Source organism: Desarmillaria tabescens, assembly GCF_030435595.1.
Source record: "Desarmillaria tabescens strain CCBAS 213 chromosome Unknown EV420scaffold_3, whole genome shotgun sequence".
NCBI classification, from domain to species: domain Eukaryota; kingdom Fungi; phylum Basidiomycota; class Agaricomycetes; order Agaricales; family Physalacriaceae; genus Desarmillaria; species Desarmillaria tabescens.
In genome coordinates, this window is record NW_026848302.1 from 592,435 (window position 1) to 617,210 (window position 24,776).

A 24,776-nucleotide genomic window follows, 5' to 3' on the forward strand; every position below is an offset into this window, starting at 1 on the left:
TCACGAAGACGAAGACTACGAGGAAGATTGCGAAAGTTGGAAAGAAAGCCAAAGGGTTTTTTCTCGAGAGCATTCACGTGTTCAAAAGTTGACTATCTCCGTGTTTCCTGTACCGTACATTTTTTACAAATGCTCAATTATTTCAACACGCATTCAGCCAACACCAATATTTTTTCTACTTTTATTGTTTGAAATTTGAATGCATACTAGCCGACAAATTAACCGGAAAATCCCGGTATCTCCTTTCCTCCCACCACAACCACGACACTTATGCCAAATTCTTATCTTGTATTCTATCTCGCCTTGTCCAGATAGTTCAGCCTTGTGTGATTTTTCCCCCCCTCGACGTGACGGTCTTCCAGCAATACACATCCAGAAAGTGTCCTGCGGTTTACTTGGGGGAATGTTCTGAAATCCTAATATGTCGGTATCCCGTATCGGTTAGGATTCTTCTGTCGTCTTCTGGCCATTGTAGCCTGGTCGACCGGTGATCTCATTCAATATCGTATAATTTAGGACAAGCTAAACGTGCCAATGAGATATAGGCCAACGACAGCGACAAGGCGACTTACCGATTACGCTTCCCTGTCCGTGTCCCGTTGTAACACTCCGAAGATACTGCAATGAAGGTGGAGTCGGAGAATACCGACAACGATGGTTCAATCGTCGAATATTGTGTGGTAGTGACCTCGACCTTTACCACAACGGCAATGCCAGGATATTCCGCTGCGGCAGTAGATGGCGTGCGGAATATCATAAGAGTGAAGATGTCCTGTAGAGCAAGTTCAATGAGGCCAATAGGTATATACACAGAATACATACCTTTACGAAGACCGTGACGGATAGCGCCATCGCAATTGCGATGGCGAAGAAGTAACTGGTAGTTTGGATAAGTTGGTTGTTGGTAATCATGGTTGTGTTAAGTGAGGGAAATTGGGAGAATAGCGGGGGTATATATACGCCAAAGAGGCATCTACCCCACTCTTCGATCGCAGTGAGTCTTGGAGCAGAAGCTTGTACAGTGAAACAAGAGTCTCCACGGACTTTGAGAAGGAGATTTACTACAAGTGCTCTTAGTTCTTCACCTACGAGCTTTGAAATACTTTTCGGAGGCGTTTGCGTTGGTGTCGCCTGTCCGGGTCCGTCGGCAATGCGGAGTCGTGTTGTGGGTCCATATGATGACCGACGGACGAAAAAAAAGAGTCCAAGAGTCCGCGGAGGCAATGCAAGACAGAAATAGGGACTACCGATTGAAACGGTCCGACGGAAAAAAAGAAAGGGTTTCATTTACGTTCCGCTCCAAAGCCTCAGAGACTGGTGACACTGGTTCGACTAAGCAGTGCCAGAGGGAATTCAGTAACGTGCATCAATTGACCGAAGGGCTAAAGATCAGAGAACTAGGATCAGTTCATACTGTACCAGTCCACGTTAATCTTGTTAATCACGTAAACGAAGAAAGAATCGCGTCCGGTCAGAGAAGAAACTAAAGAGGTAAAACTAGTTTGCTTGGTTCCAGTTCAAAGGCAAGTACTGCGAAGCTAGCACTGGAACGAGTGGATTGAGAATCGCCGGGCTGCGCTGCAAAGATAACTTGATATCAAATGGGAAGTAGGCAATGAATGTACAGAGAACACGAAGATAAGAATCACGAAAAGTGAGTTTGTCGGAGCTCGGGTCCGAAGTCCCGAAGTGGCCAACGGTCGACCGACCCTAAAGCTAAAGTCGTCCCTGCCTCCCTACCATCATGTCCGTTCTCATCCAGATTCCTGTCTTCCTCTATTAACCCTTGCAATATGCGTAAGCAATTATCGACATTTATGGTCAAGAGGCCACTCGGAAAATATGTCAAATTCGTGGTGCTTTGGCCATCGAAAACAATGACAATATCCACGGACAATGCACAGCTATAAAATGTCGCTGCTGGATGCCTCTCGAGCTCTCTACTACTCTATCGCCATGTCCACCTCCTGCGTATGCAGCATCTGTCTCTCCGACTTTGTCGACCCCGTTTGCACGCCCTGTGGTACGCTCGCTCTCTTCTCCTGGCGTTAGGACTCTGACTGATTATCGGTGGCAGGACATGTTTACTGTTCGAATTGCATCGCACAGGCAACCAGCATTCTCCGTAATGAGGGATCAACGACGGCACCATGTCCTGCCTGTCGCAAGCAGTTTTCTATACGTGACGACCCCGTTCGTGCTCTTCCCCTGATAATCAATCAAAGGCTCATCAGACATCTAGCTCTCACGCGACTTTCCCGAATATTTCGGCTACCCCCTCCGGAGGCTCTACGTGAATGGAATACGGGTCAACTTTGAGGATCAGGTGAAGAGACTGGAGGAGCGTATCGCGAGTTTGGAGCGAGAGAATCGGCGACTGCGAAATAGGGACTTGTTGCTGCCATCTAGATCTTTGCGCTCTGAAGGTGGGAGGAACAGCATGTCTGTGCCATGGCTTGCACGTACACTCCGCACGGGTTCTGGATTCTCGTCGTGGTTCCCGCGAGAGGACCATAATGTGTCGAGCATGAGGTGGCTGACGAGCGCATTTATGTGAGTCTTGTCAGCCTGGAGCTTGAAACCAATGCTCATGCTGTCGTAGGTTTGGATTGACAATGACGGTAGGGTTTGTTGCAGGCTTCATCTTGTACGATGCTTTTGGTACACATCCAGTCTTGGATCCTGAGATATATTACGGGTAGGGTTCTACATTGCATTTGCGACGTTCGTTGCTACAAAATCATCATTATGATATGATAGCATACAAAGTTTCCTGAGAAGCCAGCAAGCCAGAGTCAAAATCTAGGTAAGTCTATGTACCAGGCAGAGCAACGTTCATAGAGTTTCCCTTGAATCAGAGTGAAAGCAAATGACTCGATCCAAACAACGGCGTTGACATGGTGAAAGTCATGAGCAAGTTTTCTTCCAGTAGTCTGGGGCAGCGTTTAGCGAAGTTGCAGTTAGAGATAAGCGTCGTGAGGAAGCATCGTTGTCTGATTGCGCATACTTTGAGGAAGACGTATCTGATCTAATTCAAACGATATAGAAAGATTCGACAGCAATTGCAATACACGCGCGCCTGGAATCATCACGCATACATGTCTTCCCTTCCGGCTCTAACTTCTTCAGTTCACCTGCGGCTCGTTCTTCTCCTTCTCGACTGCTGTCATGAGGACACGGTTGTGTCGCTCGAGCGCAGCATTACGCGCCTCAAATGCCTCCAGCCTTTGTTTGGACGCTTCCGGCTCGATAAAGACGTATCGGACGCTTGGAGTGACATAGCGGTGGAAGTGTTTGGGGAGAGAGTGGAGCTGGGCGAGGGAAGAGGTCACGGAGACATGGAAACCGCGTGGCGCTCACCTCTGGTAGGACTAGGATGCACTGCATAGGCGGCAGGACAAACTGGGAAAAAGGAAAAGCTCACCAATAGGAAACGTTGTTCGGCAACTAGGGCACGAGGCGATGAATCCATCAGAGCTGTCCGACGAGATATAGTCGGATACGCATTTCAGGCGGTAGACATGGCCTGAAGACGGAAATATCCAGTACTTCCCATCTGAAGCTTGTTGCTACTGACCACACGGTACCGATGCCTGGCTCTGTATAACCGCATAGACATATCGTGCATTGGCCAGACATGGTGGTAAGGAGAAGAGGAAGAGCGTGCTACACGTGATTGGCGCGTCGGAGACTCAAGTTAAGTTGAGATGCAGAGCCAACATGCGTGATTGGTCCACGGGGCCGTTGGAGGCACGACATAAATGAACAGTTCAAGTGCTGGCTTTAAAGGCAGCTCCTTGCGTGCGTACGTGCCAACAAAAACAGCACAGAAGCCAAGTGAGAACCCTAGCTTCAATACCAATTTATTGTTACAGTACGTTTATAATACCAGAAATTACACGAAGATCGCGCAGAACATTTGATGTACAGGTGAGCATAGGTACCATAAAATCAAGCCCTGTGAAGAACACGGTCTGTGTGAAAGGAGCAAAGGGAGGCAAATCGAAATCAAGGTAGTTATCGATCAAGTGTCGAGTTGCTGCGAGAGTAACGAGTCACGCCTCCGGCGGGCTAATTGTGCATTGAAAATTAAGCTGTACATGCCGGGCCTGGCTCGCTTCCGGGAAGGCGTCGTAGTCCTAAGCCAAACAATATTCAGGGATATTGGACGACTCAAAACGGACGCTCGGGGCGACGTAGCGATAGAATTTCTCGGGGAGAGTGTGGAGCTGGGGGAAGAAAACAGGCAAGGGGAGAGAAGTGGAAGAGCTGGCGCTCACCTCTGGAAGGACTGAGGTGCATAGGATGAGTGAGGGAGAGAAAAGACTGAAAAATGCGAGAGACTCACCAATAGGGAACTCTGTCTTGCAAGCAGGGCACGTAGCTGTAAATCCGTCAGGGCTACTCGACAATATATGGCTGGATATGCATTTGAGGCAGTAGACATGTCCTAAAGACAGAAATATTCAGCATTTCCCATCCACAGGTTGTTTCTACTGACCGCAAGGTATCGAAGCTGGCTCGGTATAGCTGTGGCGACATATAGTGCACTGGTCAGACATAGTAGGAAGAAGAAGAAAAGCGACGAGGAAAATCAATTACAAAGGACCACGCTGCACGTGACTGACGCGTCGCGTGAAATTTTAATTTGCAGTGCGCCTTCGAACGGTGACTTCAGTGACCGTGACAAGCGATAACCAACTGAACGCGTCTCTACGCCGATACGAGCTACATGAGGATTAATACAGTAAGATAACGCGTCTTCCAAAATCTAGAACTGAATTCCAAACGAACTCGCTGCATACAAAGTCATCGCCCATCCTACTATGCACGCGGTTTCCCTTGCAGTTTTACTGTAATTTTATCTCCTGCTCTTTCCCTTCTGTGATTCTACTTAAGGCACCTCGATCATTCAGGTTCAAATCCTATCGATGAGAGGTAGGTGATTTATGAAATATATACAACTTTACCATTGGGCCGGTGCACCCTATATCGATCACACCAGGACCCCTCTAAAATACTGCTCTAACCCGTCCTTCCCGCGGACGAGCCCACCAATCATCCCATCGGGCCGCACTACAACTACCTTGGTGATCTTCTCCGCCATATTATAGTGCTTGTACGCATATCCATCACCATCCACCAGTACGTAGTCAGCAGAAATAACAGCTGTCGGCTTCTGAGGAAGAATGACCACGGACTTGACGAGACCTACGGGATAACTCTTCAGCGCATCCAAAACTCCAGTGTTGTCGTCGGAGAAGACGAGCACTGTGTGGTATGACGAGCCAAAGATGTCGAAGAGACTCGTCTTGCGCATGGGGTCGCTAGCGAAAATGAGACCGGGGGCGTCGGGAGCTCTATCACCGCCTCGGACGGTACCGTCGTCACCTGAACGATACGGGTCAATGGCCTCTTCACTTTTGACCGGAGTTTCATCGATAATGATGGGACTGCCACGGTAATTAACTCCTAGTTGCCGAAGCTCGAAGCCTCTTGTCCAACTTGTCTGGCCATTTCCAGGTGTGAAGGTCTGGGTAAGAAGTTCAGCGGTCTTGTCAAGCATTGCTGCGATGACGGGGATGCGCTCTTGGGAATAGCTGTCTAGGAGACTCTGAGGAGCCAAGCCTTTTTGAACAAGGGCGAGCTTCCAAGCCAAGTTCACCTGGAAGTGTGTCAGAAAACTTTCAAGCGACACAAAATATTTGTTTTACTCACGGCATCTTGAATACCCGAGTTAAGTCCTTGACCACCAGTAGGGCTGTGGACGTGGGCGGAATCTTGTTGCGAGTGAGCGTAAGAACATTAGCATCGAATAAATGGATCCTACCTCCGGCAACAAACACCCTTCCAGAACCGAACCTGTTCACCATTCGAGTGTTGGGCCTGAGGCAGTATGTTATTATTTGTGTCCACAGTTATTCAAAAGTCCTCACTGGAAGGTGGATACCCAGATGAGATCACCAAACTCGACATCGGTGCGTCCAGTAATATCATAGAAAGCCTTGATAAATCCCTCCCGGCCGGATGCTGCTTCTGCCGCAGCTAAATCGCGACCCATGAAAAGCATGGTATACTTGTCGCTGCCCTTGGTTTCAACAGGTACAACAGTTACGCTAGTAAATGACTCAGAATGCGGGTTTTAGATAAACCAACGAGATATGCACCTTTTCGTGGCCGCTTCGCCCCATACATGCCATAGCTTCAAATTAAACCATCAGTATCTGCAGAAAGAATCTGACGCGTAACGCACGTCTTTATCTAGCGACCCATTCTTGATATGGATATCCCCCACAACAAAAAGATCTCCTTCACGCGTCTCTCCGAGGAACGTCAAGCCCAGCATCTTACGCACAACACTGTGAGCGCCCTCGGTTCCGATGAGCCATTGACTCTCAATGGAGTCTTCAGACTGTTGCCTATCACGAGTCTTGACGACGCGAGAGAACCACTCGATCGGGGAATTGTTCAAATGACACGAGCTCGGTGCCCAACTCGACTGTAACACCATATCTGGCCAGATGTTCACGCAATATCTCCTCGTGTCGGTCTTGGCCTAACATAACAGGATTTATCTGCAGAATAAGAGATCCTAGTAAACCTGAAGAATGATACAATCAATTTTACGCACGTGAGGTCGGTCGGAGGTGTCCTGCATGAAGGGCATTATCTCAGTGGTCTTCGTCTCGCCCCCCGGAAGATAATACATTATAGGCGAGAGGAATACGCTCTTTTTCCTAATATCGGCCAAAATACCGAGGAACTTGTATAACTCAAGGATCCTAGGCTACGTTGTGGTTTAAGCTAACATGTTAATATGAACGAAGAGATGTAGATACCTGAACACCAGCGCCCCTCTGGCCAACCCGATACGTAGGCACCTTTTCTACGACTCGAACGGAGACGCCATTCTGAAGTAACGCGAGTGCCAGAGCAAGGCCTGAAGGTCCAGCGCCAGCCTATATACAAGGATGAGGCAAGTTGTTGCACAGGAACTTGGGTGGTTGACATACGATGAGAACAGCAGCGTTCATTGTTATAGAAGCAGAGAAATATAGAAAATGCGTGGTAGATCCAGGAGCAGAGGGCCTTCGTTTTTATAGCGCTTCATGGTTATTAGACGAGGGTTGTATCCACGTGGATTCCGAGTCGACTTCACGTGCAAGTCTGTTCGATGCCGATCTTTCACGTCAGGGTCACGGATAAAAGGATAAATAGTGAATGGTGCTTCGTGTACAAAGCTGGTTTTTGAAAGTATTCAATACAGAACGTACCGTGTCTTTCCAGGATTAGACTCTTGCTCAATCGAGTTAACCTCAGTCGACAATAGACATGTTGCCAAGTACAAACATATATTCGCATATAATTCAATGCAGGAAGGTCAACTATGCTACGGTTTGGGTATGTATTAGCGTAAGTAGTGACGACGCACCGGCTCTGGCTGTCAGCATTTTCATATCAAGACTGACAACATACATTCTACGCGCTGCATCAGGTCCGTGCCGTTTGATTGAGTTCTTGACTCGAAGCCGCACTAAAATTGTAGCTGGGAGCATCTCACAGCTTTTCGTGCTGCGCAACTCTCTGCCAAGACCCATGCATTGTCTTACCGGGAATTACACCTAAGAAGCTAATGTCTTCTTGAATTCTTTCCATTGTAAAGGCCATATTGGCTATAGGATAGGCGGATGACGGGTGGAAAGGAAGAAGTATCGACTCTCACGTGTGACCAGCGAGAATAGCATTCCGAGAACCGACAATGGGATATGCGAATGAATCAATCGATGCCTTCGTGTGACGAAGTGAGGCTCCTTCGGAGGTCAGGTGGTTTTACAAAGACGATTAAATTCTTACGCAGTACTTGATGTACATGACATATTCATGAGAATAAGAACAAACCATACTGGAACACCATTTGATGCAAGCGGAGGAACCTTGAACATGGATTCACATATCAGTATCAGTTGAGTTGGGTCAGTGCTGTACGCCTATCGCACACGGCCGAAGGGCACAAATCTTCACTGCGATCGCCATATCCAGGAAGTCTCCGAGTACCTGGGTCGTATCTTAGAATTCAAACGGTCATCCAATACAATCGAGTCAACAAAACCTTATGGTAGTCGGAGCTGTTGACGAATGCAACAATGTTCTGACGACATGAATAAGTACAGCACTCTCAGATTGATAGGGAAAGGAACGCATCCTGATGCATACGCGACTTTCCCAAAGTCATGGTTTTTATCCCTACGGTATCCCGTTTCAGCTAATAAGGCTTTCAGCCTCTCAGTTTGCCTTCGCTCAGGCATCCAGTTGCTTGGTGAGCTGCGATATGGCCAAGGAATGCTCCTTTGCTTGTTCTCTAAGGCGCCTACTCTGGATTGAGATGCGATCTTTTGCGTCCTTCAACTCCTCCTTTAGTTCATCAACCTCTGAATTTGGAGAGGTGACAAGGAAGATGCGGCGCAAGCTAGGAAGCATGAATTGATGATATTGGCGGGGTATATTCCTAAGCTATGGGCAATTGAATGAACGAGCACGTCTCAACGAAAGACATGCTGACCTCGGGGACCGCTGGACAATAGCATAAGGTAAATGTCAGGTAGATATAAGCGAGGGCTTACAAACGTGAAATCTCGTCCTACAGCTGGGACAAGATGACTTGAATCCATCGGACGACGCAATTATATGATTATTTATGCATTTCATGCAGAAGACATGCCCTGTGCAGGCAATCGTGTCAATCGTCGACAAGCAGTGACATAAGTAGGACGACAAACCGCATGGTGTAGAAACAGGGTTGTCGTATGGAGACAAACAAATCGCGCATGACTGGGCCATCTCCAAGTTATGCCAGACAGAGCGAAGCGCCTATGCTAAGGAGGGTATCGCAAGGTTGAGTGGTGTGTGAAAGAAAGAGTGTTTCGGCATCTTCCGTTGAGTTGCCTTTAGAACTTCGAATCCCCGTATTATCTGTAGCTTATCACAGCCAGAATGATGGATACCACTGGGGTTCGTCCTCTGAACGACACGGATTGAGGTCTTGGATATCCATACAAGGTATCCTGTGACTGGAACTCTGCTACACGATTACACCGCTTGAAAAGGGATAACAGAACAAGAGACACATAAACGAAAAACTACTTAGACGGATGTGATGCGCTCGCCCTTCGCCAATCCCGTGCCAATCATTCACTCCAGGATTCGAATCCTGTATTGTGCGGCTATGCGCCAGTGTCGTCTCAGGTCTCCGTTGGCATCCAAACTATCTGCGCTATCAGAACGGTAACATTTCATCCATGGGATGGTCGAGGACGATGATGGCAACCTATAATTGATGAATAGCGGGAAAACGCACGATTCCCTGTGGAACTCTCCTTGGAACCTCTTCTCTACGGTGCGTCATTTTCGATGCTCGGGCTGTGGTGCTTGCTTTCTCTCGGCCTCCAGTTGCTCCGTACCAACATTGTGCAGCAGTCTTTGACACTTGACGGTCTGCAATTGTTGCTTGAGATCTTCAAGCTCAGGATTCAGAAAAGTCTTGAAATAATGCTGGGAATGATGAATCAGGAAAATAAACGAGGTAGCTGCGTCAGGCAGTGAGCATGGTAATCTCTATATCTCTGAGGAATACTGACCGACAGAAGACGACAGAAGAATCCTAACCGATACGGGATACCGACATATCAGGATTTCAGAACATTCCCCCACAGTAAACCGCAGGAGATTTTCTGCATGTGCATTTCTGGCAGACTGTCGCGTCGAGGAAAACAAATCACACAAGCCTGAACTATCTGCAAGGCGAGATAGAATACTGGACAAAAATTTTGCGTAAGGCCCGTAGTTGTGGTGGGAGGAAAGGAGACACCGGGGATTTCCGGTCAATTTGTCGGCTATGCATGCAAATTTCAAACAATAAAAGTAGAAAAAAATATTGATGTAGGCTGAATGCGTGTTGAAATAATTGAGCATTTGTAGAAAATGTACTGTACAGGAAACACGGAGATAGTCAAGATTTGAACACGTGAATGCTCTCGAGAAAAAACCCTTTGGCTTTCTTTCCAACTTTCACAATCTTCCTCGTAGTCTTCGTTTTCTTGATAGAAATAGAAACTTTCTTCGTCTTCCTCGACGCAACCAAGATGGTCTCTTGGGATGTTACTACCGCCTCTTCGACAAGCGTTCCTACTCGCTTCAATTGGACGGACGCCTTACGAGGGAAATAAGAGTCCGATGAAGGGATGAATGGTGAGGCGAAGGGAGAAAAGGCGATGTGGAACGACGACGACATGCGCCGTGCGAATGGCCTCATCTCGACCTTGGCAGTATGAGTCAGATGCTTAATTTCCTTCTTCAAGCGGACGGGCATAGGAGGCAAGCGTTCTGTACACTCGTGAGTGAAACGGTCTAGCAGCGAGAAAAGGAAATCCTACTCTTTGCGCCTGACTTCTTGGATTTCGCAATGGCGTTGTCACATACTAACGACGTTTCGACCAAAGTAGAGCTGGATGATGAGAAGGACACCGATGAAGACGGCGCCACCATCATTGAGTATCGAGATGTGTTACGCTCTACCTTGGTCGTAACAGCCATGCGGGGGTATTCGGGCAAGGAAGATGTCATCGAAGGACACGCCCAAAACAATAGCATAGCAATAATGCTCTATGAAAGCAATCAGCACGCGTGTGACGAGAGCAATTGAAGATACACACCTTGATAAGACCGAATACGGCCTGTGCCATCGCAAGCGCAACGACGAAATGGGACCTGGTGGTTTGGACAAATTGGGTGTTGGTAATCATGTTTGTGTTCAGTAAGGAAGACGAACGAATATTAGGGGTATTTATACGCCAAGAGGGGCCCCCTTCCCGACGAGTACAGGAGGAGTAGCCCCGTATAGTGAGACAACTCACCTATGAGTTCGAAGAATGTTTTCTTAACCACGCGCACTTGTTCGAATACCCATCTGTTCCCCGGCTCCTAGTATCGGAAAACACGTTCAATCTGTTGAATAAGAGTCGCGTTGTGGGTCCATGTATACGCAAGAATGCTTCCGCGGAGGCAATTTTAGAGCGTTAATAGGGGCTTGGTTCACACTGAAACGGGGAAGAATGTGACATCAAATTAGCACAGGATATTCACGCACACCTACCTGGGTTTCGCATGCGGGCCTCTGTACCGGCTAGCGAATGATTAGACCCACGACGCCGTTGCTGTTTACGCGCCGGGATATCTAATGCACTTGAAATGGAGTGATGTGCAGCAAGGTGCATAGTTTCCACGTTAAAACGTACCAACGAGCAGAACTAATGTCCACAGGGATCGAAGAATAATCTGAATAATTCGGTGTCTTATGGAACCCAGTGGGTAAGAACAGCAACAAAAACTGATCATGACAAGAGCGACTTACCTACTTGAGGGAGTTAGTTTACGTGAGAGAAAACAACCATCAGTAATAGCGGAGACATTGATGAAATACAAATATGACCTCGGTACTAGGCAGTCACGTTCTAGTGCCTCGGTTTTCACTGTCAATCTTTGACTGGTGGAGAAATACAGAGAAAATTACGAAGCCATTTGTGAACCAGAACTTCTTTGATTCACTCTCCAATCGAAAATAGTAAAGGTGGATCGCAATATCGAACTCTACTCGTGACAGGGAAGACCAAAACAATCAATGAACGCCAACGTTCTCCTATAGCATTGTATTCTCTTTTCTACATTGCATGAAGGATGGCCTCCATAATCCTGGAAGGACGTTTGAAAAAAGGATATAATTCCATAAAGAAGGCGAAACGCACCATAGCAAGACCCCGTTGGTTATTGGCTATACAGGCTGCAGACGGAAAACGAACAAAAAATGCTGTGGCAATCAGGCGTGGACAGCGTTCCGAAAACCGACGATCGGATATACGAAACGGTTGATTAATGCTTCGTTTGTTGAGGTGATGATGACCTTAAAGTTTTCCCCACGGTTTTCGTAAAGAAGATCAAATTCTTATGCACTACCTTGAATTACAACGTATACTAGTGGGAATAGAAAACATACACGGAACGCCATTTATTTGGTATGCGAATGCGACACGGGAAGTGCCCGGCGTTGCTCCAAAGTCTTGCTGGCCTTAAGGATAGCGTCCCATGTCAATGTCAGTTCAGTTGGTGCTGTACGCCGATGGTACACCGTCGAAGGGCTCCGGCGTTCACCAGGATCGCCATGCCCAGGTAGATCATGAGCACTGCAAGACGTAGAGGAATTTCTGCTGGGTTGCCTCTAAGAATCCAAATGTTAATTAATACGATTAAATTGACAGCACCTTTCCGGAGTCGAAGCCGTCGACAAAGATAGGGATGATCTGACAAAGACTTGAGTAACTACAACGACTCTTGGACTGACAATAAAAAGAACATACCCTGCTGCACGGAAAACTCTCCGAAACTCGTGATATTTATCTCTGTGGTACTCCATTTCAGCAAACGCGTTTTTCAATCCCTCAGTTTGCTTCCTCTCGGCTTCTAGCTGCTTCGTGAGCCGCGACATGGCTAGGGAGTGCTCCTTCGATTGCTCTTTAAGGCGCCTTTTCTGGCTCGAAATACAATCTCTTGCTCTCTTCAACTCTTCCTTCAATCTCTCAACCTCCGGATCTGGAGTGCTGTCAAGGAAGACGCGGCGTATGCTGGGAAGCATGAATTGATGGTATTGATGGGGAAGATACCGAAGCTACGAATAATTGAATAAATGCAGGTCTCTTTAGAAGACATACTAACCTCAGGGGCTGCTAGACGACGATATAAAAGTATGGTTGATGTCATGTAGACCGTAGGCGAAACGAGGACTTACAAATATGAAATCTCGTCCTACAACTAGGACAGGGGGCCTTGAATCCATCGGAGGACGCAACGACATGATTAGATATGCATTCCATGCAAAAAACATGCCCTGTAACCGCAATTATGTCAATTTCAAGTCGACAAGCGAAAATATAGAGGCCAACGAACCGCAGGGCGTAGAAACAGGGTCATTATATGGAGACAAGCAAATCGCACATGGTTGGACCATATTTCAAGCTATATAAGACGGCACGAAGGGTCTATGTCGAGGAGGTATCGCAGGGTAGATAGGATGTGAAAGAAAGAGGGGTTCGGCTTTTTCCGCTGAGTTGCCTTGGGAATTTCGAATTCGAACTTTCTTCGACTTACCAGCCTGCCTGGATGTTGGATATTTGAGTGGACCCGAGATATGAGTAGTTTTCTGCCTCTCAACAATGCCAACAAGGGATTCAGACAGTTATCGCAAGCCTGTTCCTTCGTCACCTCCGTCACGTTCTAACCTACACCTTACGAATCCAAACAACTCGCATAGACCGAGGATGGATCATTGGACAAACTGCTTGGATGAACATGATGTAACAGCTGCAAAGGACATGCTGACCGCCTTTACCAATCCTAAAAGCCTAACCTTCGCTTCAGAATTTAAATTCATATTCGCAAAGTTCAAAGCTTAGATTTGTGCCCATCTCCAGATAGATGCCATTACTCGTTGCCGTATGATTTCCATTGTCATACATTACATTTCATTGTACAAATCCACAGTCCTATGAAGATACAACAGAAGATCAGGGGGGAGTCAGCAGTGGTTGATAACATACTTACCAACAAAAGAAAGTAACAAGAAAGAGCGAAACAATCCAACACCAAGTCAAGAAAAGAGCATGTAAAAATGATTCGAACCGACGCAAGTTCGTCCAGGGACCAAACCGTAATTCGACAGGCTCTTCGTTATTACATTCGATCCGATAGAAGTGCGTCGAAGGTTGGGAAAGGCTTTTGAGGGCTTGGCGAGCCTCCCGAATAAGTTTATCCAGGTGTTCAAGAGTCAGAGGTTTGGCTGAGTGATGCGGGGGATACATCGTCACCGAGATTCGAGGTTTACTCGTGGAGGCCACGCTTCGCGTCAGCACAGGGAGCGAAAAGGAGGACGGGGAAGGTTTTCTATCTTCTTCGAGATCGCCAGAGCTATCAGAGCGTTGACGTTTGACACCATTCGTAACAGAGGAAAGCGAAGACGAAGACCTAATGGAATTGAAACGGCGAGCTTCTTAGAATCGACAAGAAAGCGCACGGTTTGCAATAGAAATCATCTCTAAGACTTTCATACTTCTCTTTGCCGTATATCTTTTCAAGCAGCGCAGCTCGTTCTTTCTCGTGGCGCTTCTTCATGGCCTCAAACTCCAGTTGGCGAGTAAGTCGTGAGATAGTCAGTGCATGGGATCTAGACTGTTGTTCGAGACGATCCTCGGCCATCTTCAGCCGTCGCTTAAGAACTTCGACCTCTGGATCCGGAGACGTGTCAAGAAAGACGCGACGTATGCTGGGAAGGACAAATTGGTGGAATGAACGGGGCGGATGCTGAAGCTGTGACACATGGTGAATAGATCAAACGGTACATTCATAAAGAGGACTCTTACCTCGGGAGCGCCTATACGTGAAAGGATGAGGTGACAGAGCCTTCAAGGAAACCGGGAAACCGACCTATGGGGAAATTTTCTCTACAGGTAGGGCAGAACGATTGGAATCCGTTGGACTGGAGAATATGCTCGGAGATGCATATTTGGCAGAATATATGTCCTGCAGGAGCCATTAAGATGTAGAAATTGGTCGAGCACTAGCAAAAAAGGTCAAGTACCACAGGGCGTAGAAACGGGGCTGTTGCATTGAGACAAACAAATCGCACAAGACTGAACCATCTGGACAAGGCGGGATAGAATATAACAAAAAAGGTTTCGCGAAAGGACCGTGGTTGTGGTGGGAGGAAAGGATGTATCGGGATTCTCCGGTCAATTTGCCGGCTATGCAATTCAAGCAATAAAAATAGAGAAAACATTGTTGGCTGAACGCGCCTTGAAATAATTGACAATTGGTAGAAGAAATGTAATGCACAGGAAACACGGAGATAGTCAACTTTTGAACACGTCGTGAATGCTCCCGAGAAAAAACCCTTTGACGTTCTTTCTAACTTTCACAATCTTCCTCGTAGTCTTCGTTTTCTTGATAGAAATAGAAACTTTCTTCGTCTTCCTCGACGCAACCAAGATGGTCTCTTGGGATGTTACTACCGCCTCTTCGACAAGCGTTCCTACCCGCTTCAATTGGACGGACGCCTTACGAGGGAAATAAGAGTCCGACGAAGGGATGAATGGTGAGGCGAGGGGAGAAAAGGCAATTTGGAATGACGACGACATGTGCCGTGCGAAAGGCCTCATCTCAACCTTTGCAGTATGAGTCGGATGCTTAATTTCCTTTTTCATGTGGACGGGCATAGGAGGCGAACGTTCCGTACACTCATGAGTGAAACGGTCTAGCAGCAAGAAAAGGAAATCCTACTCTTTGCGCCTGACTTCTTGGATTTCGCAATGGCGTTGTCACATACTAACGACGTTTCGACCAAAGTAGAGCTGGATGATGAGAAGGACACCGATGAAGACGGCGCCACCATCATTGAGTATCGAGATGTGTTACGCTCTACCTTGGTCGTAACAGCCATGCGGGGGTATTCGGACACGGAAGGTGTCATCGAAGGACACGCCCAAAACAATAGCACAGCAATAATGCTCTATGAAAGCAATCAGCACGCGTGTGACGAAAGCAATTGAAGATACACACCTTGATAAGACCGAATACGGCCTGTGCCATCGCAAGCGCAACGGCGAAATGGGAACTAGTAGTTTGGATAAATTGAGTGTTGGTAATCATGTTTGTGTTCATTAGGGAAAGCGAACGAAAATCGGCAGTATTTATACGCCAGAAAGGGCCCCCTTTCTGCGTGATCGAGGTGAGTACGCAGCAGTCCGTACAGTGAGACCACGCAGCTTTGGTTTTGAAGAATGTTTTCTTATCCACGCGCACTTCTTCGAATACTTATCAGTTTTCAGTGTTCTAGCTATCAGAAAGCACAGTCAATGAACATAGAGTCGTGTTGTGGGTCCATGTGTATGCAAGAATATTTCCGCGGAGGCAATTTCAGAACGTGAATAGGGGCTTGTTTCGCGAGTTTGGAACTGGAACGATGAGCTTATGGCATCAACGTAACACAGCATAGTCACAACCGCATACTTGGGTTTCGCCTGCGGGCGTTGGTACCGGCTTGGAAGCTGCGGTATACGGAGCCGCTGCTGGTTACGCGCCAGGATATTTGATGCACTCGAAACGGAGCGAGGTGCAGCAAGGTGATGTCCGCAGGATTAAAGAACAATTCGTGGTTTTATGAAACCCCCCATGTGGACAGCAACGAAACCTGATCATGACAAGAATGGCTTGGCTTCTTGAGGAAGTTGATCTAGGTGAGAGAAAATGATCATCAGTAATGGTGGAGGCATGGATAAAGTATACAAATATGACCTCGGTGTTAAGCACTTAAGCAGTGATGCGACGTTCCAGCACCTCGGTCTTCACTGGCTAATTTTTTGACTAGTGACAGAATACAGCGAAAATGGTCAAACCATTGGTGAACCAGCTCTTGTTTGATTGCGCCCCCAATTAAAGACAGGCATAGCGATTTCGAACTCGACTGGTGATAGGAAAGGCCAGAGGCTCACAGATAGAGATGTGTTGAAGGCGCAGGTATATACAAGAACGAAGCAGATCAGGTAGAAAGGTTTTGAGTAGATAAAAATTTTTCACTAGCATGTATCCGGTCATGCCTCAGGACCAAATCGTCCCTGTACGTGCCACGAAAGCCTTAAGAAATTTCCCTACGCAGAACAGAGGCCTTGAAGGTTTGAGGGACATTGTGTACCGATAAGTGCACGCCTGATGATGTAGATGAAGTAGAAATGTAGGGGGCGGGTAGTAAGACTAGTCGGAATCAGAATCAAATAGAGCCGAAGCGTCCTGTTCCCCGGGACTACTCTGAGGTACCGGGCGCTTTGAAGCGTTCGCTGGAGTCCTAAGCAAATTGTTAGGCCCCTTCTTGAACTTTGCATATACTAGGGAACGACGAGGCAATTTTGGTCTCGGCAATTGCATCGGCTTCATTGTTCTGAGATCCATTCGAAGAGCGGGTTCCGAGGACGAAGAACCGAATCGGGAAGATGAAGGGACGGCGTTGCTTTGGCCGTTATCACCGTTTGGGCCCAGTCGTACGCGCTTGATGACACGACATGGGAGAGAGTGGGTCAGATGATCCTGAGACGACTCCTCGTCTACATCAGAGCTGCTGCTATCGAACCGAGCGCGCTTGGTACTAGCAGTATTGTTGCTAGGAACAGGAGGTGAATGCGGCCTAGTTCAAAAGGTTCAGATCGATGGTAAAGATTGTCAGCCCACGTACCTCGCTATGATCGCTTCTGAGCGTGCATCATCTAACGCCTGAAGCAAGCGTGCTATTTCGTTCTTCGTCTTCTTCTTTTCCATCTCAAACTGTTGGTCGAGCCTTGCTGCCTCATCCTTCGCAGCTCTCTCTCCTCTCGCATGCTTAACGGCGTCGGCCATATACTTTCCGCAGGATTTCTGAAGCTCGCGGTTCTCTTGCTTGAGGGTGGCATTGCGTGCCTCGGATGCTTCGAATTTCTGTTTGAGCTCTTCGTAGGACTCTGAAGGGTTTGGTTCGATAAAGACGCGCCGGATGCTTGGGATAATATAGCGATGGAACTGCTTAGAGAGAGCGTGGAGCTATAGGAGGACAGAGAGTTAGGCAAAAGAGATGAAGCCAAGGCAGGGCAACCTCTGGGACGACTGGGGCAAATCGGTCAGCAGTAATTCAGAAAGAACATGCGTGAACGTCATACCAATAGAAAACTCGGTTCTACAGGTTGGACATGCAGCTGTGAGTCCATCGGGGCTGCTCGACGAGATATAGTCGGTTAGGCATTGCAAACAATAGACATGTCCTGAGCAGCATTAAAGAACAGTTTGTCCAGCCCCTGTAAGCACCACTTACCGCATGGAATAGAGGCCGGCTCTGTATATTCGCAGATACAGATTGTGCACTGGTCCGACATGGTAGAAAAGAGGAAGAAAAGAGAGAGATGCTAGGAAGATGCTTGAAAGTAAGACAAGCGGAACGAGGAACCCCTGGCACTGGGCCCTGGCAGCGGCTATCCCTGGCACGTGACTGACGCGTCGCGATAAATCGGAATCCCGGATTTAGACTAATCCCAGAGCCAATGGCGTTTTAGCCTGTTCAGTGTTTCCGTCATTTCTTCTCGTTTCTTGCCTTTAACCACGCAGATATATTGCTTATGATGATCAATCTATTTTGAACTCAGGTATGTATCCCCTGCCAAGCTGCACCTACAATTGAACGTCTTTAAAAAGTCGAGCCCGGCAGGCAGTGCATATTACACTCACAAACCAAAAACTGACGTTTTACCGCAGTCGGTACTCGAAGAATGTAAAGTCACGCGAAGATTGCATATATTTGTGCGTTTCAAGTAATTCATTGCAGTTGGAGCTTAAACGATTCCTTAATATTCTCCACCATATACATATAAATCTGTTCATTTATTTGAACCGAGTCGTCAGAAGTCATCAAAAACTACCTACACCAATATACTAACAAGTCCGCAAATGGTACAACTATGCAACACATACACAACATGTTTGTTTAATGTCCGGTTCCAAAGTTCATGTCCATGAAGGGCTAAATACCCACTCGTAACGATGTTGGTACAATTGCGAATTTATGTGATGTCCAAGGCTTTTACGCCCTTTCAAAACGCGATGCCACTGCCAGTGATGGTAAAGTCGGGGCTCCAGTTACCAGAGTCTCCGAACACTGTACAAAAGGGGTAATCAGTCAAGGTACCATCTACTGTAACAGAGAATAATAGTACGCACGAACGATAGAATAATCATCGCCTTCCACGACCCATGGCACTGTTACCTCGAAATTTCCTAGGAGAATATCAAACCCGTTGGCGAGGATCACTATACCGATATCAGCATCGACGATCAATGAAAAGAATAAAAAAGGCATACAAGGCGTAGTGAGTCCATCCTTCCTGAGCATAATCAAGCCATATCGGTTTGTGATGTTTACTGGGGGGTCGGATACATCCCAGGTAACAGTCTGTGTGGTGTTAACTGTCCACACTGTGCTGGCATCGGGGCTCGTAATGGGGGGAACGTATACATCTCGAGAAATGAGGATGGGGGATGGCGAGAGCAGATGCTACGAGAGCAGTGAGCATGGCGATGAAGAACGTCAATTTCATGATGAGGTCGTTAGATTAATAGGAGGTGTTTAGTTGAACTGGTTGAGGAAGGTCAGGAAGACGAGTTCTAATGGTAGCCCATTGCGTACCTTTTATATGACATTGGTATCGATAAGAATAGAAATGATGCCGCTGAGCCGGATCTAGGTGCGAGAATGTTCTGTCATCAGTGCCGTATGCGTCATCATTTCACATGCGGTGCTTACCCTACGCCTGCGCCTTACTCTGGCTTTCAATTTCCTTCTCCCGGTAAGCTGTAACATGGTCCCTTTGGCACTGGACACATGAGCTAGATTGACATAACGGTGTACTTAGCCCTAGCCTTGCGTTGGTGAAACTGGGTAAAACCCCTACTGCTGTTCGCACTGCCCGGCTTGAACATGCCGTCGCCACCGCGTCTCGATCTTCTTCATTCTTCTCCATCCGACCTGTACACACTGAGTATGACAAACACTCTTTCTTGTGACTCCATAATCCGCAATTGTCGCTGGACCGATCTCTGCGGGCTCGGGGCCGCATGCGGTGAATTGAGGATCTTCAGGCCCATGCCCAACGGTGAACACTGTCCGTCCTGTGCCATGGAAAGCGGACGCTATCTCACGAGTGACGGTGTGAACACAAAGACAAAAGCCGCCGACACATAGAATGAAATGATAGTTCTCATGCGCGATCTCCGGCAGAGTCAAACCAAAGGCTGGATTAGTACAGGTGACCTACTAGCCAGAGTGGAAAGGTGAAATGTTTCTAGTGGCGGCGTGGCGCAACCATGTTCCGCACGACCATTGGTGCCTACCACCATTTCAAGCTGGGATCGAACACCGAGATCCGGCTCCTAGCTGGAGTTGAGTAAGGAAGATACGAGCTTTGCACCCCAAACGAAAGATGAAGGCGATAACGAACGGAGTGCGGTCAGCAGTTGTCGTTGAGGCGTTCGATAAGTACATGCAGATCTCGGAGAGAGAATGGCGATTGCTCAAAGGCGAAAGGCGCATCATGACAGTGAAATAAAAACTGATGCTGCTGTGATGAAGGAGACGTCGAAGATGCGTACGCCAGCGAAGGACGCCCAGATACATCAGATCTGAACTCCATCAACGAATGGCTTCTCCATAGCCTTCAGATCCATCAAGTGCGGCCCTCATCTGGTCAATTCAACAACCTGGCAGGCAAACGAGGCGGTAGAAGCCGAGGAATATCAACATTTCCCCTTTCCCTGGTCAGCACTCATTGCTACATACTGCACGAGATGTGTCGGTGAGCTTGCGCTGGGGAGTGCGAAACTTGACCGATGGAAAACATCAAGGAGCTGTAGAGTATTATCCAAGAGAAAGAAAAGGAACAAAAGTTATCACGGACCTTCGCCTGAACTGAACGGCATTGTCTCGGCACGGGTCAAAACAGATACCGGACCGTTCCGCAAGAACTCAAACAAGGACCCCATCCTTCTTCCAGCACTCGCCTTCATTCCCCCCCTCTTAATTAATTACTTACCATGAACCGAACCATCAACCTCTTCGAAAATATCCTCGTTACTATCTGGATATACAATGTTGTGATATATTTTATATCCGAAGAAATTCCTGGCTTCGTCTTGCCTGTTCTGTCATTCCTCACCATGCTCGTCTTCATCTGCGTCGCTCCATACGTGGTACACCGTGAAGGCTACAACCTCATCATATTCTCATACTTCTGCTCTTCGTCACTTGTCTTCAACTTCTACATGCGATCGGACTGTAGGTTGATATGCTATTTCCCTAGGTCCCTTTGACTGACATGGCTCCTATTTCACAGTCGGCTTAAGCTAGATGAAGCATACCTTGCTGTTTATCGTCGTTCAAGCAACCAATCATGCGCCTATTCTGGATATACTGCACCCTCCAGAAGGAAGCCTGTTCTGCCTATTTCTTCTACTTCCACGCCCGTTCCGCCGCCATTTTCGAAGCCATTTTCGTTATAGATCTCTACTTCATCTACGCAGTATTATTCAGTGCTAACAAGGAGATAATTTACCAAGAAGTGATGCAGCGCCACCTATTGATCAGTGGACAAGGTCATGCGGGCTCGAAGACGTTACGAATATGAGCTGGACGGAGACAGGATGTTTGATGCGAGTTCCCCTTCTTTGATTCACCTTTCGCCTATTCATTGTTTCGAACAGCCGGAATTTGGCGGCAGTGAACATTTCTTGGCTTTGGGGCCCCCACCGCCTCCGTATGTTCAATGAATCTATTCGACTACAACTCTACTACCATCGGACTATTCTTAAGTTGCACATTTACGTGTCATCATGTTAATTGACTGTCGCCTGCTTTTATTGTTATATACACATGGGTTCCACGAGTACATAATACAACCGGACTCGCCAGGTCAATGTGTTTGCCTTACCATAACAGTCTGTCACGGCATGCGTTCTTTCTTATCACGTTAAGTATCTATACCCAGTCTCCATTCTGCAACAAGAAGCTAGAGAACCTCAAATCGATGACATTCAAGGAACGAAACAGTAGATATGTATAAAGCTGTGATTAAAGTACAGCACACTTCGACATCCCTGAAAGCATCAGCATAGCTTCCATCTTCCTGATCAAGCAGTGCTTTGAAAAGTATACCAGCTTCTCGGAACAGAGGAACGCTGTCAAGTCGTGGTTCCGATTCGCCGTTGAAAGGCCGAAACAAGTCCCAGAGTCCAGTGACTGTCCTTGACAGAATTATACACCTTGCATCAGAAAGCCAAAGGTATATGTGTCGGTGGGACAAAAACAGTGAGCGAGTGCGTGCGAGGTCGTGGCGCAGCTGCAAGTCCAAGCCATGCTTACATACCAAGATAAGAGGGAGAAGATACGAGCTTCCGCATCCCAAAAGAAAGGCAAAGGCGATACTGAACAGAACCGTGTCAGCTTGGCAAAGGCCACTGAGGCGTCCTGTAAGATACGCAGACATCGGAGAGTGACCAGCGGTTGTTGAAGGGGTGAAAAGCGCATCATGACGAGGCGATGAAATGAAATTGCTGTGATGATGGAGATGTCGAAGACGGTATCGAGCATCCTTCATACATCTTCAGATCTGAGGTCCGTCAGTGATAAGATTTCTTGTTGATGACCAACGGCGAGCAGCTTCTCCAGCTTCTTCGTAGATCCGTCAGGCGCATCTAGGTAAATAAGGGGTCGATGTTGCAGCCAAGGCTACAGGCAAATGAGGAGATAGAAGCTGAGAAGATAATGTTATATTCTTCACGGTTCATGAAGTGTTCGTGAGATGGCGTCTGGGGTGCAGATCAATGACAGTCCTCAAGATGCTGCAATTTTAGAACGGGATTAGCGTAGATAAAGAAAGTCACTGACGCCTTACCTCGAGGCTCTTTTCTACGAATAAATCGGACAGTTCTAACAAGAGCTCCTTCCTTCCTTCTAACACTCGCCTTCTCTTCAGCCAACCAGCTAAAACATGTTCTTCGTTACCAAAGGTAACCTCTTCTTGTGACTTGTAGCGAGCAGTATTGAAGGGCGTTAACACGCCAAAAAAAGGCGTTTTGGGTTGTTGGAATCACTAATAAGCATTAGGGTAGTGCAAGAGACTACGCAGGAGACGTACAACAAGAAAATATTCCGCCAAACAGGATGCGAATGCTCCTAAACCTGGTCGGATAGCGTTCATCCAACATCTTGATCCAAGCACGTAGACCCCAAAACATTTCCATAGCATGTATGCCAGAAAGGTATTTCGGGGACGGATCGAGAAGAGGCCCGAGATTCGGGCGGAGAAAGAAATAGTGTTTCGACCATCCTCACTCATAAGTGAAGCCGAAGAACTTTTACGCCTCTCCCAACGACCTGACTGGAGTATAGCAGATGTAAGGAACAAATATGATTGAGCATGTGCAAATAGAATACAATGAATTGCGATAATCAAGCTTCGAAGATTGCATGCATTGGCTCAATCGCCTTCTTTCGCCGACGATACTATTCTCGTTGACCTCGTCTTTGTAGAAACAGATATTCGATCACGATATCCGATGGCCATACTCCTCTCCAATTTCTGGCGCTGCTTCCTTCTGGACGTGCGCTTTTATAAGCCAGTTTCGACGACAAGCGGAGAGGTCCAATCGATAGTGTGCGAAGAGAACACATCCAACGGCACATAGGGACGAGTCGTGTCACGAACGAAGGCTCCCACCCTACGCTCGGAGCGAGTGTAGTCGGCTTTGTCTTCAAAGAGCGATTCTGTCCGCTGTAAGTGAGATGCCTTGAGATACGGATACGAAGTGACATACCCTTCATACTTGGACTCCCTGCGTACCACTGTAGCACTTTGACGATATATTGACCAGAGCGCAGTCGGATGATACGGAACGCAACGGTTCCGTCGTAGAATAATGGGTGGTTGTGACTTCCACTTTGACCATAACGGCAATGCGTAGATGGTCGGGCGAGATAGTGTCCTTCGTGGACCACGTCCAGAATTCAAGAAAAGTGAGGATGTCCTACACACCACGTTAGAACAGTAGGGGTAGCCATACGAGATGGTTGCGTACCTTTACGAAGCCCGTGACGAGTAGTGCTGTTGCAATCGCAACGGCGAACATATAACAGGTGGTTTGGATAAACTGGTTGTTGGTAATCATGGTTGTGTTGAGTGAGGAGAATTGGGCGAATGGCGAGGGTATATATACGCCAGAGAGTTCCACCCCTACCCCTTGATCGTGGTGAGTCTGGGAGTAAAAATTTTGTACCCTGAAACAAGAGTCTCACCAACGAGAAAGAGATTCACTACAAGTCCTCTCAGATCCATCCCCGCGAACGTGCAAATACTTTCGGTCAAGTCATTTGCGGCCTTTCCAAGTCAATTGCCAATACGAAGCTATGTTGTGGGTCGGTGCATTGTCGCCGAGCGAGAAAAGGCTCCGCGGAGGCAATGTATGCAAGACAGAAATCTCTGTTTCTGAAACAACGACGAACTACCCCCCCTGTTGGGATTTTTGAAATGGGGAGCATAGCAAGGAGGGGGAGATTATTTGGTGGTGGACACCCGTTCGTGTTACCTCCTCGTACCAAGATACCCACGGCTTCACCTAAAGCTAAAACGAAACTGAGCAAGACCTTCCACAAAGAAAATGTCGGCGCCTACGCTTCCATTGGGGTAAACAGGAAAAATGACCGCTCTGCAAAAGCCATCTTCAGAAGAAATCCGATAGTGTTCGCTTGTTGACGTTCCATAGGACAGAAAACTACGGGTTCGACTACAGGGTTTTACTCTTCATGACATTCAACATAAAGCGGAAGAGCTCAATATTTGCTTGGTTATATCGAGGTGGAAACAAAGTAAGCGTGTCGAGACGAGTGAAGATTACAGATGGCATTGCCGATGAGTGATGGTTCGTTTTTGCCGAAGTTCGGGTGTCCGGATCGGAAGACTCCGAGTAAATCCGAACGGGCTGAAGCTCGACCGACCCTGCCTGACATGTAAACTCGTGTAAGTCATCTTGATTAACTCGTTACCGGCACCACGTTTGTTGGGATTTGGCAATCCGGCATCATGCCGAAGATGCTTATTAAGGTAGAAGAAGGAGGA

General features: G+C 47.4%; 12 protein-coding genes across 12 annotated transcripts; 2 read left to right on the forward strand and 10 right to left on the reverse strand.

The window, feature by feature from the left end:
• Positions 1-293: 293 nt before the first annotated feature.
• EV420DRAFT_1743475 (uncharacterized protein) lies at positions 294-912 on the reverse strand (the record flags this gene model as incomplete). Its single annotated transcript, XM_060480077.1, has 3 exons — positions 294-408; positions 573-772; positions 823-912. 3 exons carry the CDS (start codon positions 910-912, stop codon positions 294-296), a joined length of 405 nt encoding a protein of 134 aa, XP_060337492.1.
• A 785-nt stretch (positions 913-1,697) lies between these two features.
• On the forward strand, positions 1,698-2,777 carry EV420DRAFT_653335 (uncharacterized protein). The gene is made up of 4 exons (XM_060482939.1): positions 1,698-2,023; positions 2,078-2,193; positions 2,243-2,553; positions 2,603-2,777. Exons 1-4 carry the CDS (start codon positions 1,897-1,899, stop codon positions 2,700-2,702), a joined length of 654 nt encoding a protein of 217 aa, XP_060337493.1. The 5' UTR covers positions 1,698-1,896; the 3' UTR covers positions 2,703-2,777.
• Positions 2,778-4,011: 1,234 nt separating this feature from the next.
• On the reverse strand, positions 4,012-4,606 carry EV420DRAFT_653384 (uncharacterized protein). Its single transcript, XM_060482940.1, has 3 exons — positions 4,502-4,606; positions 4,349-4,450; positions 4,012-4,291 (listed from the first exon to the last, which is right to left on the reverse strand). Exons 1-3 carry the CDS (start codon positions 4,560-4,562, stop codon positions 4,140-4,142), a joined length of 315 nt encoding a protein of 104 aa, XP_060337494.1. The 5' UTR covers positions 4,563-4,606; the 3' UTR covers positions 4,012-4,139.
• A 139-nt stretch (positions 4,607-4,745) lies between these two features.
• EV420DRAFT_1698909 (FAD binding domain-containing protein) lies at positions 4,746-7,230 on the reverse strand. The gene is given in 10 exon segments (XM_060479466.1): positions 4,746-5,665; positions 5,719-5,780; positions 5,831-5,886; positions 5,937-6,116; positions 6,168-6,202; positions 6,254-6,430; positions 6,450-6,575; positions 6,632-6,787; positions 6,840-6,959; positions 7,014-7,230. The coding sequence occupies 10 exon segments, from the start codon at positions 7,032-7,034 to the stop codon at positions 4,997-4,999; spliced, it is 1,602 nt and encodes a 533-aa protein (XP_060337495.1). The 5' UTR covers positions 7,035-7,230; the 3' UTR covers positions 4,746-4,996.
• Positions 7,231-9,947: 2,717 nt separating this feature from the next.
• Positions 9,948-11,040, reverse strand: EV420DRAFT_1506043 (uncharacterized protein). The gene is made up of 3 exons (XM_060471305.1): positions 10,710-11,040; positions 10,431-10,659; positions 9,948-10,345 (listed from the first exon to the last, which is right to left on the reverse strand). The coding sequence occupies exons 1-3, from the start codon at positions 10,797-10,799 to the stop codon at positions 10,338-10,340; spliced, it is 327 nt and encodes a 108-aa protein (XP_060337496.1). The 5' UTR covers positions 10,800-11,040; the 3' UTR covers positions 9,948-10,337.
• Positions 11,041-11,972: 932 nt separating this feature from the next.
• Positions 11,973-13,135, reverse strand: EV420DRAFT_1506046 (uncharacterized protein). Its single transcript, XM_060471306.1, has 5 exons — positions 12,994-13,135; positions 12,836-12,934; positions 12,763-12,773; positions 12,408-12,715; positions 11,973-12,350 (listed from the first exon to the last, which is right to left on the reverse strand). Exons 1-5 carry the CDS (start codon positions 13,052-13,054, stop codon positions 12,284-12,286), a joined length of 546 nt encoding a protein of 181 aa, XP_060337497.1. The 5' UTR covers positions 13,055-13,135; the 3' UTR covers positions 11,973-12,283.
• A 371-nt stretch (positions 13,136-13,506) lies between these two features.
• EV420DRAFT_1506052 (uncharacterized protein) lies at positions 13,507-14,837 on the reverse strand (the record flags this gene model as incomplete). Its single annotated transcript, XM_060471307.1, has 6 exons — positions 14,681-14,837; positions 14,527-14,622; positions 14,463-14,473; positions 14,117-14,409; positions 13,648-14,067; positions 13,507-13,589 (listed from the first exon to the last, which is right to left on the reverse strand). Coding segments are annotated over exons 1-5 (752 nt in total), but the record flags the coding sequence as incomplete, so codon positions are not given.
• A 44-nt stretch (positions 14,838-14,881) lies between these two features.
• EV420DRAFT_653608 (uncharacterized protein) lies at positions 14,882-16,221 on the reverse strand. Its single transcript, XM_060482941.1, has 3 exons — positions 15,658-16,221; positions 15,379-15,607; positions 14,882-15,328 (listed from the first exon to the last, which is right to left on the reverse strand). The coding sequence occupies exons 1-3, from the start codon at positions 15,757-15,759 to the stop codon at positions 14,952-14,954; spliced, it is 708 nt and encodes a 235-aa protein (XP_060337499.1). The 5' UTR covers positions 15,760-16,221; the 3' UTR covers positions 14,882-14,951.
• A 922-nt stretch (positions 16,222-17,143) lies between these two features.
• On the reverse strand, positions 17,144-17,993 carry EV420DRAFT_1698925 (uncharacterized protein; the record flags this gene model as incomplete). The annotated part of the gene is made up of 3 exons (XM_060479467.1): positions 17,144-17,664; positions 17,764-17,882; positions 17,933-17,993. 3 exons carry the CDS (start codon positions 17,991-17,993, stop codon positions 17,311-17,313), a joined length of 534 nt encoding a protein of 177 aa, XP_060337500.1. The 3' UTR covers positions 17,144-17,310.
• Positions 17,994-18,476: 483 nt separating this feature from the next.
• EV420DRAFT_1506060 (uncharacterized protein) lies at positions 18,477-19,165 on the reverse strand (the record flags this gene model as incomplete). Its single annotated transcript, XM_060471308.1, has 3 exons — positions 18,477-18,769; positions 18,832-18,921; positions 18,973-19,165. Coding segments are annotated over 3 exons (348 nt in total), but the record flags the coding sequence as incomplete, so codon positions are not given.
• Positions 19,166-20,700: 1,535 nt separating this feature from the next.
• On the forward strand, positions 20,701-21,165 carry EV420DRAFT_1635944 (uncharacterized protein; the record flags this gene model as incomplete). Its single annotated transcript, XM_060476514.1, has 2 exons — positions 20,701-20,941; positions 21,014-21,165. 2 exons carry the CDS (start codon positions 20,701-20,703, stop codon positions 21,163-21,165), a joined length of 393 nt encoding a protein of 130 aa, XP_060337502.1.
• A 2,108-nt stretch (positions 21,166-23,273) lies between these two features.
• EV420DRAFT_1635945 (uncharacterized protein) lies at positions 23,274-23,829 on the reverse strand (the record flags this gene model as incomplete). The annotated part of the gene is made up of 3 exons (XM_060476515.1): positions 23,274-23,435; positions 23,488-23,688; positions 23,740-23,829. 3 exons carry the CDS (start codon positions 23,827-23,829, stop codon positions 23,274-23,276), a joined length of 453 nt encoding a protein of 150 aa, XP_060337503.1.
• Positions 23,830-24,776: the final 947 nt, after the last annotated feature.